This window comes from Vidua chalybeata, chromosome 17 (genome assembly GCF_026979565.1).
Source record: "Vidua chalybeata isolate OUT-0048 chromosome 17, bVidCha1 merged haplotype, whole genome shotgun sequence".
NCBI lineage: Eukaryota > Metazoa > Chordata > Aves > Passeriformes > Viduidae > Vidua > Vidua chalybeata.
Genome location: NC_071546.1, coordinates 13,000,466 through 13,016,269, shown reverse-complemented (window position 1 = coordinate 13,016,269; position 15,804 = coordinate 13,000,466). Strand labels below are relative to the sequence as shown.

General features: G+C 48.7%; 2 protein-coding genes across 2 annotated transcripts in view; one reads left to right on the top strand and one right to left on the bottom strand.

Moving 5' to 3' along the window:
• Window positions 1-1,158, bottom strand: part of LOC128796916 (1,25-dihydroxyvitamin D(3) 24-hydroxylase, mitochondrial) — a 10,904-nt gene extending 9,746 nt beyond the window's left edge. The window contains 4 exon segments of the mRNA XM_053958963.1: window positions 247-340; window positions 623-813; window positions 928-943; window positions 945-1,158. Coding sequence (XP_053814938.1) covers window positions 247-340; window positions 623-813; window positions 928-943; window positions 945-1,114 — 471 coding nt within the window. The 5' untranslated portion in view covers window positions 1,115-1,158.
• Window positions 1,159-12,548: 11,390 nt separating this feature from the next.
• On the top strand, window positions 12,549-15,001 carry PFDN4 (prefoldin subunit 4). Its single transcript, XM_053958857.1, has 4 exons — window positions 12,549-12,766; window positions 13,607-13,714; window positions 14,167-14,310; window positions 14,572-15,001. The coding sequence occupies exons 1-4, from the start codon at window positions 12,743-12,745 to the stop codon at window positions 14,701-14,703; spliced, it is 408 nt and encodes a 135-aa protein (XP_053814832.1). The 5' UTR covers window positions 12,549-12,742; the 3' UTR covers window positions 14,704-15,001.
• The last annotated feature ends 803 nt before the right edge of the window (window positions 15,002-15,804 follow it).

Sequence of the window (15,804 nt, the reverse complement as noted above, 5' to 3'; positions counted from 1 at the left end):
TTGCAGGAGCCTGTATCCTTGTGGAATAATCCTATTTTTCTGTGGAGACCGTCTCAGCTCCAGGTTTCTGTGCGGTCTCAGACCCTGCCAATCAGTTTGTACTCGTTATTCTGAGTGTTCCGAGTCTGAACTCGTGGTTTATCACTGTGGAGTAAATAAAGCTGTCCAGATAAACCGGATCTGCTGTAACTCCCCGGGCTTCCAGGGCAGCGGGAGAGAGAGAAAGGATTTCTCAGAGCACGGTACCTCATTGATCGTCGCGTCCAATTTCACAACTTCGCGGGGCTTCATTAATTTCTTCTGAAAGGCACTTCTTACCCTCTGCCAGTCCTTTCCCTCCCTGGAGGAAACAGCGACAGCGAGGTTGGAGAGCGAAAAGCCCAAGAAGAAGGAAAGCAGACAAACCCCAAACCCGCAGCGTGTGCGCTACTGATGCTCCATCGCACCGACGGCACAGCCGGGGGCTCCTCGGGGCGGGGACGAGCCCCAGCCCCCCTCGGGGGGCAGCCCGGGACCCCCGCTCCCCGTGGAGCCGGGCTGGGGGCGGCCGCGGTCCGCAGCATCCCCCGGGCACCGGAACCCGCTCCGGGCGCCTCCCCGGGATGCTGCGGGTACCACTCACAGGATGAGCAGCCCGTAGGCCTCGTCGCGATAGTCGCGATAGGCTTTCCAGGGCTTGATCTCGAGGCGCTGGGGGCAGGCGCTCTCGCGGCGGTACAGAGCCTCCAGCAGGCAGGGCGCCGCGATGTGCACCGAGTCGAAGGCGCCCAGCTTCATGCGGAAAATCTTCCCGAACCTGCGGTGGTACTGAGCCTGGGGAGCAGCGAAACACCCGCCGTGAGTGCGGGGCGCTCCCCGGCGCGGCATCCGCATCCCATCCCCATCCCCATCCTCATCCTCATCCCCATCCCATCCCCGCCGCCTCACCAGGGTCTCGTGCTGCCTTGAGCCCCCCTTTCCAGAGCACGTCGGGCAGGCTGCCCATCAGCGGCCAGCTGGGCGGCCCGGGCAGCGTCTCCGCCGGCCGCAGAGCGCTCAGCGAGGACGCGCCGCGGCCGCAGGTGCGGCCGGGGAGCCGGCGGAGGAGGAGGAGGAGGATGCTGCAGCCGCCCATGGCCGCGGTGCCGTCCCCCGGCCGCGCATAGGTGCATTTATAGCAGCCCGAGGTGCTGGACTTTCATCCGCGCCAATGGGAGCCCTGGGTGGGGTGAGGTGGGGCGGCTGCCCCGGCCCTGCCCGCGGAGCCCGCGGGGCAGGCGGGTCATGAAAGGGTTCAGGCGAGGCAGGGAAGGCACCGCGCCAGCTCCTCCGCCCGCTGGGAACGCGGGGATGCGCGGGTGGGAACCCCTGGGAACGCGGGGATGCGGGGGGTCGGAACCCCCGGGATCCGGGGATGCGGGGGGTCGGAACCCCCGGGATCCGGGGATGCGGGGGTCGGACCCGCTGGGATCCGGGGATGCGGGGGTCGGACCCGCTGGGATCCGGGGATGCGCGGGTGGGAACCCCTGGGAACGCGGGGATGCGGGGGTCGGACCCGCTGGGATCCGGGGATGCGGGGGTCGGAACCCCCGGGATCCGGGGATGCGCGGGTGGGAACCCCTGGGAACGCGGGGATGCGGGGGTCGGACCCGCTGGGATCCGGGGATGCGCGGGTGGGACCCGCTGGGATCCGGGGACGCGGGGGTCGGAACCCCCGGGATCCGGGGATGCGCGGGTGGGACCCGCTGGGATCCGGGGATGCGGGGGTCGGAACCCCCGGGATCCGGGGATGCGGGGGTCGGACCCGCTGGGATCCGGGGATGCGCGGATCGGAACCCCCGGGATCCGGGGACGCGCGGGTCGGACCCGCTGGGATCCGGGGATGCGCGGGTCGGTCCCCGGGAGGAGAGGACGCCACGCTGGCCACGCCGCAAGCAGCGGCTCCACTCCTTGCCTGGTGTTCGTGCGAGCGGACTCGTAGCTCTCTCTCTCTTTCTCTTTTTTTTTTTTTTTTTTTAATTTGTGTTTTTGTCCGAGCACCCGCATGAGCGCGGAGGGCTGTGGTGGTGGTGTTCATCCTGCAGAGCGCAGGTGGCAGAGTAGTTCCGTTTTCCCGCAGCATTTGCCCTTTAAAAAGACGGAATAAGAAAGTGCAGGGAGCTGAGGAACAAGAAGTTGTGGGGTGTGAAGTGCCCTTATCCTCTCTGGTTGAGTAACCAGAAAAGATCGCGTGGGCATCATCAGCGAAGGCAAAATTCCCTTCACTGTGAGTGTTTTCAGCCATTAAATCCTGACAAAAATGAGTGAATCTCAGTCTTTTAATCAGAAACTGCACAGAAATGCTTGAAAAGTTTGAGACTGAGAGAAGCAAGAACAGGGAAAGGAGGGGGAAGGAGAGGAGAGGAGAGGAGAGAGGAGAGGAGAGGAGAGGAGAGGAGAGGAGAGGAGAGGAGAGGAGAGGAGAGGAGAGGAGAGGAGAGGAGAGGAGAGGAGAGGAGAGGAGAGGAGAGGAGAGGAGAGGAGAGGAGAGGAGAGGAGAGGAGAGGAGAGGAGAGGAGAGGAGAGGAGAGGAGAGGAGAGGAGAGGAGAGGAGAGGAGAGGAGAGGAGAGGAGAGGAGAGGAGAGGAGAGGAGAGGAGAGGAGAGGAGAGGAGAGGAAGAGAAGAGAGAGAAGAGAAGAGAAGAGAAGAGAAGAGAAGAGAAGAGAAGAGAAGAGAAGAGAAGAGAAGAGAAGAGAGAGAAGAGAAGAGAAGAGAAGAGAAGAGAAGAGAAGAGAAGAGAAGAGAAGAGAAGAGAAGAGAAGAGAAGAGAAGAGAAGAGAAGAGAAAGAGAAGAGAAGAGAAGAGAAAGAGAAGAGAAGAGAAGAGAAGAGAGAGAAGAGAAGAGAAGAGAAGAGAAGAGAAGAGAGAAGAGAAGAGAAGAGAAGAGAGGAGTTGGATCCTGCTGCAAGTCAGAGCTACCTGTAATCCAGAGGATTTCCAGGAAAGACAGCTTGGCTGCAATAGGGATTTGATTTTCTTGCACCCCACGCCACCTTTTCCCTTTTTTCCCAAGTACCTTTTGTGACTCAGCTCTAATCCCCTTCATGTGAGGGTTTGACAGAAGCAGAGTGTGCAGACACTGTGGGTGTGTTGGACAGAGCATGACCAGAAGATGGATTTGGCACACAGAGGCACATGTCTCAAAGTCAAATTAATAACAACAAAAATACCAAGGCAGCAGTGATCAGCAGAGAGAAAACGTACAAAAGAAAAGAAAATGCACACTGCAGAATTTTACTGGGAGTTTTGTTCATCCTTCCCAAGTGATTTTCTGCAATGGGATCATCCTCTGTGGGCCACAAGGTCAGAGCACTTCCCAGGCAGGCTTTAAGTCAAAGTTAAAGTTGGTTCAAAGGTTTGTATTTTTTTTTTTTTGGGGGGGGGGGGGGGTGGGTAGAACACCACAAGTTGACATTCTGTGATTTGTTTGCTTTGAAGCAGTGCTACTGAAACACATCTCCCTGTCCTTGTAGGCAGCTCAGGCTCCATTCACTGATGAGTTTGGAGAAACCAGACCAGAAGAGACAATTTGTGTGTTCTGCCTATTTAAGGAATGAGAATGAACTCATTTGAAGGGTCACAGCTTCGTGCCTGTGAAACGATGTCTCTGAAGAGTTTGGAACAGGCAAGTCAAGACTAAACTGGGCACAGGTCAATTTTTCCATGTTCTTCACAGCTACGGGGAGGAAACCACCCTGTTAATGTGAAATCCTCTCTCTCTGAAGCTGTTTTTAAATGACAGAATGGAAAAGATTGTGTTTAACTCCCGTGGCTGAGTTGTAAGTCCCTGGCAGGGAAGTTGGAGTGCTGGGAGCTGGGACAGAAAATGATTCCTCAGTTCCTGCTCAAGTGCAAGTCCAAGGGTGTTTGCAGCCTCAGGTTTTGGCTTTTCTATTTTTCACATTCTGTGCTGCTTTAGTGTGTGAGTCTGAGCTTCATATTATGGGATGCTGAGCTCTGTGCACAGAGCAGGGAGACAAAACAATTCCTGCTCCAGCTGGGCACCAAGGACAAATGATCCAAAGCTCAGGCCCAGGAGCACAAATAGCGTGGGCTGGAGAGAGAAAAACAAGCAGGATGGGAGTGCCTGGGCTAAAGCTGGAATGGGACAATGAACTGCAAGGTGCAAATGGAGCAGAGCTGATCCCAGTGAGAGCCCCCGGGAGCGCTCGTGCATTTTGGGAACATTTTGGTTCCTCTTGGCTGCAGCCCTGGCTGGGCTCTGGTGCTGCCCAAGGTGGATCCATGGAGGAGATCCTTGGAATAAATCCCTGCTTTATTCTGTAGCTCTGCCCAGCCTCTGCTCCAGCTCAGCCTGCACAAGGCAGCAGTTCCAAGAGAAAAGCTGGACCAGTTCAGTGTCCTTGAGCTGAATTTTGGGTGCATCCCTCCACTGAGGCAGCTGAACTGTGAAGGTGTCACCACCATCCCACAGATATCCATCCACAAGACTTCCCAATATTTTCCAATATGACAGCAAATGACAGCCGGGAGTGGAAAATGAAAATCCCTCTTCACTTCTCCACTGTGGCAAGGAGGATTTTTGGGTGAAAGACCAGGAAATAGCTGAGGATCAAAACTAAAGAGCTGACTTTCCTGTGCTTCTCTTTTGCTCTTGGTTTGATTTCTGTTCTCTTGGATGTCAGGAGAGAATATTGCTTGAAAAACCATGTGCCAGTGGGATGCTTCTGTGGAAGGTCTGCTGTGCAGGTACACACAGATTTTTTCACCACTAAATATTTAATTAGTCCAAGCTTTAGAGGTGCTTTCTGAGCTGATTCAATTTCTAGTCATACTTTTTGGGAAATAATTGTAACATATTTGAATAAAGGTTGGAAATCCCAACAAACTCAGAGCTCCTGCCCTGGATTTAAGGGACTGAGACGTGCTTGGGAAGCTCATTAAAAAACAACATCTGAACTTCCAGATCAAAACCTTGGAGCTCATGGAAAGTGACCTGAGTGATTTTCATGTAGATCACTTCAAATGCATCAAATATCACCAAAATAACTCCTCAGTGGGAAAACAGCTTCATGTTGGGAGTGGATTTGCACTCTTAGTGCCTGTAACTCCAGGAGATTTGCTCTGTGACCTATTACACAACTCCTGTCTCCTGGCCTCGGATCTTTCTCCTGCTTGGGAAAAGCTTTTTGCTAATTTGGCCTTAAAATTTTGTGAAATCTCTGATCTTTCTAAATTAATGCAAAATGCTGAAGTGCCACAGGAGAAGTTTAACAGGGAGAGTGTCACAGAAAGGTATTTCACAATGTGGGGAAGGCAAATTGATTGCAACTTACAAACTCTGGTTGTTATTGCAGGGTTTGCTTGTGTTTGTTTATGCACTTTTAATTCTGTGTTAATTCTTTTAATTCTCCTTCCAGCTGAGGATCTTCGAGCTTTGTAAATACTGATGGGAAAGTACAGCAATTCCCATTCTCCAGAAGAGAAACTGAAATGGTTTTGAAAACTGAGATCCCCAAGTTATCCACATTCGCCGTGAAATGAAAGCAAAAGAAACCTTTATTCTATTTTCACTCAAACACTGCTTTTTAACACCAAACCCCTCTTCTTATCTCCCATTCTGGACGATTACTCCCCTCCAGGATGACAGTAGCAGTGGATGAAAACCCAAATTCCACCAGCCCAGGAATCAGCTGGCCATGACCCGTGTGGAGGTATCAACCTCAGCCATAAACATTGCCACACTCCACTCCTGAAGGAGCCTCTAAATCAAGAAAATGAAGAGGTTTCTTGACTTAAATCAAGCAAAGGTTGCTTTAAAAATAAAAATTGGACCATCTTTTTTTTTTTTTTTTTTTTTTTTGTGAAGAAACATTTATTATCTGCTTTAGATGAGCAAGCAATGCTTCACGCAGTGCATCCTCCAGAGAGGAGCTTGCAGGGGATAATCAGGGAGAAAATGGTGAGAGCAGACCAGGAAACCGAGGGCCAGGACAGGATGCTCTGACAGTCAGCTTGGAATTACCCAGGACTTGGCAGGTTTTGCATTTTTTTTTTTTTTCTGGAAATTAGAATCACTCACTGGGATGTTACAGTTTCTTGTCTCTTTTAGCAATATTGCCCTGCCTGAGCAGGGAAGGGTTTGTGTCCCAGGCTGAATATTTCTCTTTGAACAGAAATCTGGAAGCTTTTGTCACCTTCCACTCAGAGCTGTGGAAGGCACATTTATTTCTTTTTAAAAGCAGCAGCACTTAGGAATCCCTGGAAGTGTCCCAGGCCAGGTTAGAAGGGTTTGGAGCAGCCTGGGATAGTGGAAGGTGTCCCTGCCCATGGTGGGGATGAAATATGATGATTTTTGGATTCCCTTTCAACTCAAACCACTCTGTAATTCTATGAATATATAAAATCTTGGTGATTTTTTTACCCATGGGGTAATTAATCCTCATTTAACACTTCTCACAGAAAAACTCTGCTGAAGAACAATCATTTACATCATTCTTTATGTGCAATTACACATTTAACCCTCTGCCATGACATTCCCATGCCTTGCCCACACGTAGTTGACAGCCAAAGCAGCACTTCTGTGTGATGGCACTGAAAAATTCTGAGTATTTCCAGTTGTAGTGGGATTCATGACTGCACAACGTGAGCAGGTGACCAAAACCTGTCTGCCAAAAGCAAGGCAAGCTCTGAAATGCAGCGGACGTTGAGCATCGGCACTCGAAATTTGAAATAAAATTCTCTCTCTGAAATCGAGCTTAGAAACGGAAGGTTTTAATTGCTGAGTGTCTAATTGCCTGTGAGAAGAGCAGCTGCCTGCCCCCCTGAAGGAATTTACTCTGGCTGCTTCTGCCAGCCCTGAGTCGCTCAGGAGCTGATGCCGGGTACTGGATTTGGGCTTGCAGAGATCCCCTCACTGTCCCTCTGATGGATGTGTTTGTGCTGAGGTAAAAACCGACCCCAGAGCAGGGCTTGGAAAGCAAATTCCTCTCACGTGCTCAGGGTCTGAGGGTTCTGTTCCAACAAGGTGCTGCTGTTCAGTTTGTCAAAGCAATAATGGTGGGTTTGGGATATTTTTCTCACAAAAAAATACACATTTCTTGCTCCTGTGCTGACATGTTGCGAAGTCTCCACTGCGTGAATATAGAATTTCTTCTTTTTTTTTTTTTTTTTTTTTTTGCATTACACTGTGTTGCCTTTCTGGAGTTTCACAGATGTTCAGATCTGGTCTCTGAATTCCCCTGGAATTCCAAGCTGATGCTCCGCTGAGGTCAGCACCTGGATTTCCTGCCAGGAAGTGAGGAAGGTGGTTTAGGAGGTGAAGCTGGTGACAAAACCTGAGCCCCAGCTGCTGAGGAGGGCTCTGGTTATTGATTAGCATCACCTCGCCCACAGGTACTATTTGCTATTAATACCTGGTCTCTAAATTGCAAAAAAAAAAAAAAAAAAAAAAAAAAAAGAAATAAAAAAAAGCAAATAAAATAGCAAAAAAATAGCAAATAAAATAGAAAAAATAGCAAATAAAATAGAAAAAAATAGCAAATAAAATAGAAAGAAATATCAAATAAAATAGCAAATAAATAGCAAATAAAATAGAAAAAATAGCAAATAAAATAGAAAAAAAAAGCAAATAAAATAGAAAAAAAAGCAAATAAAATACCAAAAAATAGCAAATAAAATACCAAAAAATAGCAAATAAAATACCAAAAAATAGCAAATAAGCTGGAGATTTTTAATGTTTTTTACTATTAAGGAGCACTGCTGTTTCGTGCCAGGGCAGAGGGAGAGTGGAACAACTCTGTGGCTCTGGAGTATTTTCTGCTGAAAGCTCTATTAGATGTGCAAAATACCCCATGAATCCATTCTGGCAAACCCCAAAGGGATGAGTTTGGATTTTTAAGCACTGGATTGCTGTGAGCTGAGTGCATTTGGCTCCAGATGTTGTTAATTAGCTTTTTTTTTTTTTTTTTAATTTTAAATTATCTTTACAGAGTATTGGTTATTGAGTTTATAGAGTACTGGTTATTATATGAATTATTTATGAATTAGTGTAGAGGTGGAGTTTTGGTTGGTTTTTTTTTTTTTTTTTAGCAATGTTCAGGAGTTACTTGGGTTTAGTAACATAGGGTTAGCTGAATGTTTTTGAGTTTAGAAAGTTGATTTGATTGACTTTTTGGTTTAGTAGTTTCTGCTGTTTATTTAGATTACTTGTGTCCCTCAGAGGCAGCAGAAAATACCCAGGCTCTGCCTGCCTTTGCCATTAGCCAGGCACGAGGCACTGCTGGGCTGAACTCGGTCCCCTCTGGGCCACGGCCTGGTTCCTCCTCTTGCTGCTCCTGCAGGGATTAGAGCTGGTTCATCAGATAAAACACCTGAAATCCTGCCTGGATTCCAGCCCAGCCCTCTCCTGCCTTTGGTTCCAGGTCTCTGAGTGCTGAATGTGCTGCCCTTGGGAAAATGTTTTTTTTTTGTGTTTGTGGCTCTGGCTGGGGAAGCAGCACATGAGCTCCTCTGATGTGTCCCCGAGGAAAAGTCTTCTCCAGGCCCTTGGTGGGTCTGCCAACACCTTCCCCATCCAAAGAACAACAACAAAAAAAAAAGAGATAAAACAGGAAAAAAGCAGATTTGTACACATTAAAAATGCTGAGTAACACCACAGGCAGGACATATCCCCGAGAGACCTCTGAGAGTTCAGAACCTTCGCATTCAGTAGCAAAAAAATCTGTTGTGCTTTGAGGCGAGAGGATCCAGCAGGGTGATGGTTGTGCAGGGAACACTGCTGGTATTTTTCAAGGAATACAAACTGATTTTTGCAACTGGCCCTGCCAGTGCTGCCGTTAGAAAGGAAATTATTTCTACCTGCATGGCTGTGACTGCAGGCCACTTTGGGAGCAGCCTTCATTGAAGATGAAGCAGAAAAGTTTAAAAAAAGGCAAGAACGATGCTGCAGCCTCAGGCCTCATTGAGGGATTTCCAGCACAGGCCACAAAAAGTTCCTGGAAAACCTCCAGAAGAGCTGTTCCACCTCTAGAAATATTTATTGAACAAGGCGGATTGTGGAGTAAGGGAAGTACAGGGAGGGTTTAACATTTTGGAGTCTGGAATATTCCCTGTTGAAATTGAGAAGCCAAGTGCCGGTGAGGAAGGGCAGGGTGGCAGAGGCAGATTTTTCCCTTTTATTTGAAAAAAAAAAAAAAAAAAAAAAAAAAAAATCCCTTTTATTTGGAAAGCACAAGGCACCAGAAGGGAATGACAGGATTATAAAACTCTCTGTTTGCTCTGCTGTTCTCCAAGGTGGAGTAAAGGTCTCTGGATGTGCTCAGCCCCAGGGGTTTCCCAGCAGAGGGGAATCTCCAGCTGCCATCTGAGGCACAAACAGCAGCAGGAGCTCCTCGGGGCCAGCTGACACTGCAGAACCCCGGCCAAGCACCCTGGGCAGGGCAGGCAGAACCTTCCCTCAGCAGGGATAAAATTTATTGGGGTGCCTCACAGAAAGAACCAAATGAAATTTAGTAACTGATGTTGGGTAGGTGTGAATGTAGAGGAGGCTGGAGTGGTGAAATGGTGAGGTTGCTTTTTGACTAACACGAGGTATTTTGTAAGAATGAGGGTAGAAAGGTGAGAAAGCCTGCCTTTCTCTTTCCCTCAGATCACAAAAGAATGGAAAAATCCTCACTGGGGATTTGCCACAGAAATAATTAGGAGCTGTCTCATTAAGATCTTTTTTGGAAAAGATGAACACCCTTAGAAAAGGATTTTTTTTCCCCTTCAACCTCCGTTCCCCCTGCAATGCTGGTACAAGGAGGGCAGACACAAGGACCTGCACTCCACAGTAAATCCCAAATATTGGGAATGTCATAGCACTGCCACCTCCTTTACTGTGGGAACCCAGCACATCCCTCTGGCTGCCCTGGCTGACTCCAGACCCTGGCAGGGGGCTCAGAGACCCTGGCACAAAGTCAAAAACACCTGTGGGTTTGATTTTATCCCATGGGAAAAGCTGCCAACTCTGTGTGAGGAATTACAAACCACAAGGGTTTGAGCAGTGTGGTAGTTGAGTTAACACAGGGTGGAAAAGTAGAATTTTGGGGTTTTTAGAATGGGGTTCAGGGGTACAAGATGAAGGGATTTGCGTGAGTCCTGACCTTCTTCTCCTTCTCCTTGCCCTCCATGTCTTGCTGTGCTGGTGACACTTTTCTGTTGGTTTCAGGCACAGACACACTGCCCAACATCAATGACAGACATTGGCACGTTATTGGAAATATAATACACATAATTTTGGGTATAAAATGTGAACAGTGCCCTGAGGGCAGACAGAATGCCATGGCCGAGCTGCTGGACAGAGCTCAGCAGGGCAGAGAGAGAATGTTCTAGAAAAGGGAAAATGAGCAACCTTGAGAAGCCGACCCTGCACATCCAGACTCCTTCTCTGGCTGCACGGGCTGGGAAACAAAAGGACTTTTACACTCTTGGGGTCACCTCAATCATCAGGCCCCAAGACTTTACCACAGCAGCACAGCTGAAATGGGACAAATCCGTGTGGCTTTTGCTCAAAGTGATCCCCTCCATCCAGGCTAAACCTGGAGAAACAACCACTTCACCCCACTTCCAGTGCACCCTGAATTCACAAACCCTGTTGGTGTCTGGGGGGTTTCGAGATCCCCAAGGCCTGAGAAAGGTCTGTGGAGCTTCAGGGAGAGGCGAGAAGAGCTGGGGAACTCCAAAGTTCTCCCTGAGGCAGCAAAAGGAGACTTTTGGAGGTCTTCCCCACTGAGCTGCAGAAGGCTCGAGCAAGGAAGGGGAAAATGTGCAAAGAGCCCCAGAGGAGCCGTGAGATGAGGGCAGGGCGTGGAAGGGATCCCAGCAAGGGGAAGCCAAACAACAGCAGCAGGGAGCAGAGCAAGAAGGAGCAAGTCCTTTATGCAACTGGAGAGGAACGAGGGCACTGGGTTCAGCGGGTTTCTCTCACTTCACTCCACGCTGGCTGGTTGCACTCGTGAGCTGTTTTCACTTTTATTTACATAAGAAAGGTCTGCAGTGAGTTACTCTTGGCAAGGCTCACACCACAGAGCTTGCCCGAGCATGTGGGAGAAAAAAAAGATTTCTTTTCAAAGCCTTGGAGTCATCGAATTCTTGTGAAATCCACTCCTTTTCTCTTGAGGGAAATTGCACTGGCTCCGTGTGCTGTGCAGTTAATGCAGGCAGGGAAATAACCACGGCTCAGGCTGTGTCCTTTCCTAGCAGGAGGATGGCCGGGGGGATGAGAGTTTGTTTTCTGAGGAAAAGAGAGGTTTAGAGCTGGGATTGTGTTTTTATAGAAACTAACAATAATGTGGTTCTCTGCGGAGAAATTTGGTGATGCACTTCTTTCCCCGGTGGGAAGCAAGGCTTGGTGATGATGATGATGCACCAAAATAAAATGCAACATCAGCCTGAGGGCCACCCAAAATATCTTCTGTTATTCTGTCTTTCCTACTGGTTTGGAACAGGAGTTTTGAGATGAGCAGCCATTCAGAACTGGAAAAAAAACAAAACAAAACCAAAAATCATTTTATTTCAGGCAATATTATAGAATTAAGTATCCCGTCCTACTCCATCCCATCCCGTTCTCTCATCCCATGGATCCCATCCCATGGATCCCATCCCAATATCCCATTATCCCAAGGATCCCAATATCCTAATATCCCATTATCCCATTATCCCATGGATCCCAGTATCTATCCCAATATCCCATTATCCCAATATCCCAATATCTATCCAAATATCCCATGGATCCCATTATCCCAATATCCCATTATCCCATGGATTCCAATATCCAAAATCCCAATATCCCAGTATCTATCCCATTATCCCAATATCCCAATATCTCTCCCAATATCCCATTATCCCTATAGACCAATATCCCAGTATCTATCCGAATATCCCAATATCCCAATATCTATCCTAGTATCTATCCCATTATCCCAATATACCAATATCCCAGTATCCATCCCAATATCCCAATATCTATCCCAGTATCTATCCCATTATCCTGATACCCCAATACCCCAGTATCTATCCCAATTTCCCATTATCCCATTATCCCAATATCCCAGTATCTATCCCAATTTCCCATTATCCCAATATCCCATGGATCCCATTATCCCAGTATCCCAGTATCTATCCCATTATCCCGATACTCCAATATCCCAGTATCTATCCAAATTTCCCATTATCCTGATACCCCAATATCCCAGTATCTATCCCAATATCCCAATATCTATCCCAGTATCTATCTCATTATCCCGATACCCCAATATCCCAGTATCTATCCCAATTTCCCATTATCCCATTATCCCAATTCCCAATTTCCCAATTTCCCGTTATCCCGATACCCCAATATCCCAGTATCTATCCCAATTTCCCAATTTCCCATTATCCCATTATCCCAATTTCCCAATTTCCCATTATCCCACGGATCCCACCCATTCCCGTCTCATGGCGCCCCCTGGCGGACCAGCGCCCCGAAGCCGCCTGCCGCCCCTCCCACCGGGCCGTACCAAGCGCCGCGGGGGGGGCTTCACAGTCACTCCGTGCCCCGAGGCCGCTCGGGACATCCCGCCGCGCTGCGAGCGGTGCCAATAGAGACAATCCCCGATTTTCACAGGGTCGCGGCCGTTTCCTGGAGTTTTCCCTCCTCTTTCTCCTTTTTCCCATGCCCGCTGCTCCTGCTGTGCGCGGAGGGCGGATGGTTCAGCCCTGCATGGGTGCCTCAGCGCCAACATGGCCGCCACCATGAAGAAGGCGGTGAGTGGGGAGCGGGCCCGGGGGGATTCGGTCCTTTTGAGCAGGATTTGGTCCCTTCCCGCGGGAGTTCCATCCCTCCCGAGGAGGTTTCGGCTCCTCCGCTGCCGCTCGGGAGCGGAGGGCGCTGGGACCGGGCTCGGGCTCTGGCACAGCGCTTGTCCCGCGGCGTCGGTGGCGTTGCGGAGCCCCGGCTGGTGCGGCTCGTTGTAAACAACAAGGGCAGGGTGGACGCGAGGAGAAATTCATTCTCTGAAAGGGTGGTTAATTATGGAGTCGTCATCATCATGGCTTGGGTTGGAAAGGAGCTTAAAATTCATCAGATTCCATCATTCCACCTCGTGCCGTGGCAGGGACACCTCCCACTGCCCCCGGCTGCTCCAGCCTGGCCTTGGGCACTGCCGGGGATCCACAACAGCCACAGCTGCTCTGGGCTCCTGTGCCAGGCCCTGCCACCCTCCCAGGGAACAATTCCTCCCCAATATCCCAAATAACCCTCCTCTCTGGCAGTCCGAAGCCATTCTGCTTTGTATGTCCCTACCTGCTCCTGTTCACGGTGTCTCTGCAGAGAAAACTCAGAGCAGCGTGTCCAGTTCAGCCGTCAGCGTCAAGGGAACCTCTGCCTTCAGGATGCTGTGGCTGGCCAGTGTTTTAATTGGATGTTACCCAGCTAAATGTGGGTATTTCTGGTGTCCTTGAAGAGGCACTTTGAGCAGTCAGGTGCACAAGCAGAATGTGGTGTTTGCCAGATTATTTTCCATCACTTTGTAGGAGTATCCTTGCAGTGAAACTCAAGTCTAATGTAAGAGCTGAAATCATCATTTTGACCTCTCCTCCTCGCAGGCTGCAGAAGATGTCAACGTCACCTTCGAAGATCAGCAGAAAATTAACAAGTTTGCAAGAAACACCAGCAGGATCACAGAGCTGAGAGAAGAGATAGAAGTGAAAAAGGTATCTTTGCTTCAGATCTCATGACCTTTTCATTGGCCTGAATTAATTTTCAGCTGGAACACAGAAAATTAGCAGCAGTGAGTTACTGTGAGTTTAAATAATGCTTGAGTTCTGGTATGAGGTTCCTTATACTTTGGAAATAGAGAATGGTAACATATCAGATTAATTAATTACTGTCACTAATATCAGATATTAGTGACATTTAAACCTGCTGTATTGCCCTTGCCTGGACAGTTAATTATTCTGTTGATGACAGATAATGAGTGCTGACTAGGAGTTCCTGCTGGATGGAACTGCTGAATTCCAGCTCTGAAACTGGTCTCTTGGGTGTCCTGCTGGTGGGTGGGATTTGTTCCCAAATTCCAGCCTCTCTGGGTTCCTTTCCCAGCCGTGGCCGTGTGTGCCTTGAAGGGCTTTACACAGGGAGCCTCTGTGTGTGTCCTGGCAAACAGAAACAGCTGCAGAACCTGGAGGATGCCTGCGATGACATCATGCTGCTGGATGATGCAGATTCCCACCTGATTCCCTACCAGATTGGGGATGTGTTCATCAGCCACTCCCTGGAGGAGACTCAGGAGATGCTGGAGGAGGCCAAGGTTTGTCTGGAGTGGCTGGGCTGGGCTCTCTGTGTGCTGGGCACTGGGGTGGGGTCTGTGCATCCTCTGGGGCTCTCACAGTCCAAAGCTGATGTTGGGTTTGGGATTTGAGTCACCCCAAAGGCACTCCAGCAATAAATCCTGCAGCCAGACCTGGGAATGAGTTGGGAAAGAGGCACCTCTCTGTTGGTTCTGTGCTGCTGACAAGCCTGGCTCAGTCTGTGGTACAGGATTGATTTTAATTCATTTTTTCTTTTTCAGAGGAGTTTACAAGAGGAAATTGAGGCGCTGGAATCCCGAGTGGAGTCGATCCAGAGCGTGTTGTCTGACCTCAAAGTTCAGCTCTATGCAAAGTTTGGGAATAACATAAATCTGGAGGCTGAGGACAGTTAAAGCTTTTCTAAACACAACACCCAACTTCTCCTTAGGTTATTAAATGTTTTGATAACATTGCTGCAATTATATTTGAGAACAGAAAATCCATCCCTTTCTTTTTGTTGTTTTTTTTTTTTTTTTTTGTTGTTTTTTTACTTCCCTGTAAAGTTCTGTACATTTAATAAGAACTTTGTTATTTTGGTTATTGCAGTTATTTATTTATTCAGGAAAACACTGACTTCACATTGCTGGTAAAGCATCAAGATTGGAATATTTGCATTGTTTATTAAGGCAATAAAGCCAGGCAGGTATTGGAGTTTCCTGGGTTTTGTTTTCCACTCATGAAAAGATTTAAAACAAATGGGAGGAGGGAATTTTGGAGTGGCTGTTGGATAAAAGCTGTGTGACACAGGGGACATGATGAGGGAGTGATGCTGTCCAGGTGTTTTTAAGAGCCCTCCTGGAGCTCCTAAATTCCTCCTCTGTGTTTCACCCTCAGCTCAGGTGTCAGGAATTTGCCAGAGGACAAACAAGGGCTCTTTAAAGCTCACTTTGGTAGTGAGGAAAAGCTTTTGGAGCCCCCATATTCACTCAATTATTGCTTTGTATTTGGGAATCCCAAAAACTGCTGCAAGTCACAGTGATGAGTCTTAATTTCTGATTGTCCTGAACAGCTCCTAAATCCAGATTTATGCAGCAAGTTGATGTCACAGTTGTTCACAGTGTCAGCATCCATGCCTAATCTGTGCCTCCATCACTAGGAGGAGTTGAATGTAATTTTTAAATGCCTTAATTGCTTTAATTTGTCTTTATAACCAAAGAAAACACAAAAGAGGGGTGATTTTTCCAGGTGAAAACTGCTGGAGTTTGACCCACAACGAGGAGCACCCAGCAGATGGCATCAGAGATCTGGGAATCCCAATTTTGGGCAAGCCCATGCCAGGCTGGCAGCAGCCACTGCTGCTTGGAGTGAAGAAGCTTTGGCTGCAGGGATTTAATGGGATGGTGACAGATCCAAAGTCACTGCTGTGCTGAGCATTTCACAGCCCTGCAGGGGTTTCAAATGATTGGCACTTCCAGCTGGGCCACAGGATGGATATGGCTTCGTTGTGGGGGGAA

What these genes read in the sequence shown, in the direction of transcription:
- PFDN4 (XM_053958857.1), top strand. Translation starts at nt 12,743, where the DNA reads ATGGCCGCCACCATGAAGAAGGCG. An exon ending in CCGCCACCATGAAGAAGGCG is followed by an intron (nt 12,767 to 13,606) that starts GTGAGTGGGGAG and finishes TCCTCCTCGCAG; the next exon opens with GCTGCAGAAGATGTCAACGT. An exon ending in AAGAGATAGAAGTGAAAAAG is followed by an intron (nt 13,715 to 14,166) that starts GTATCTTTGCTT and finishes CCTGGCAAACAG; the next exon opens with AAACAGCTGCAGAACCTGGA.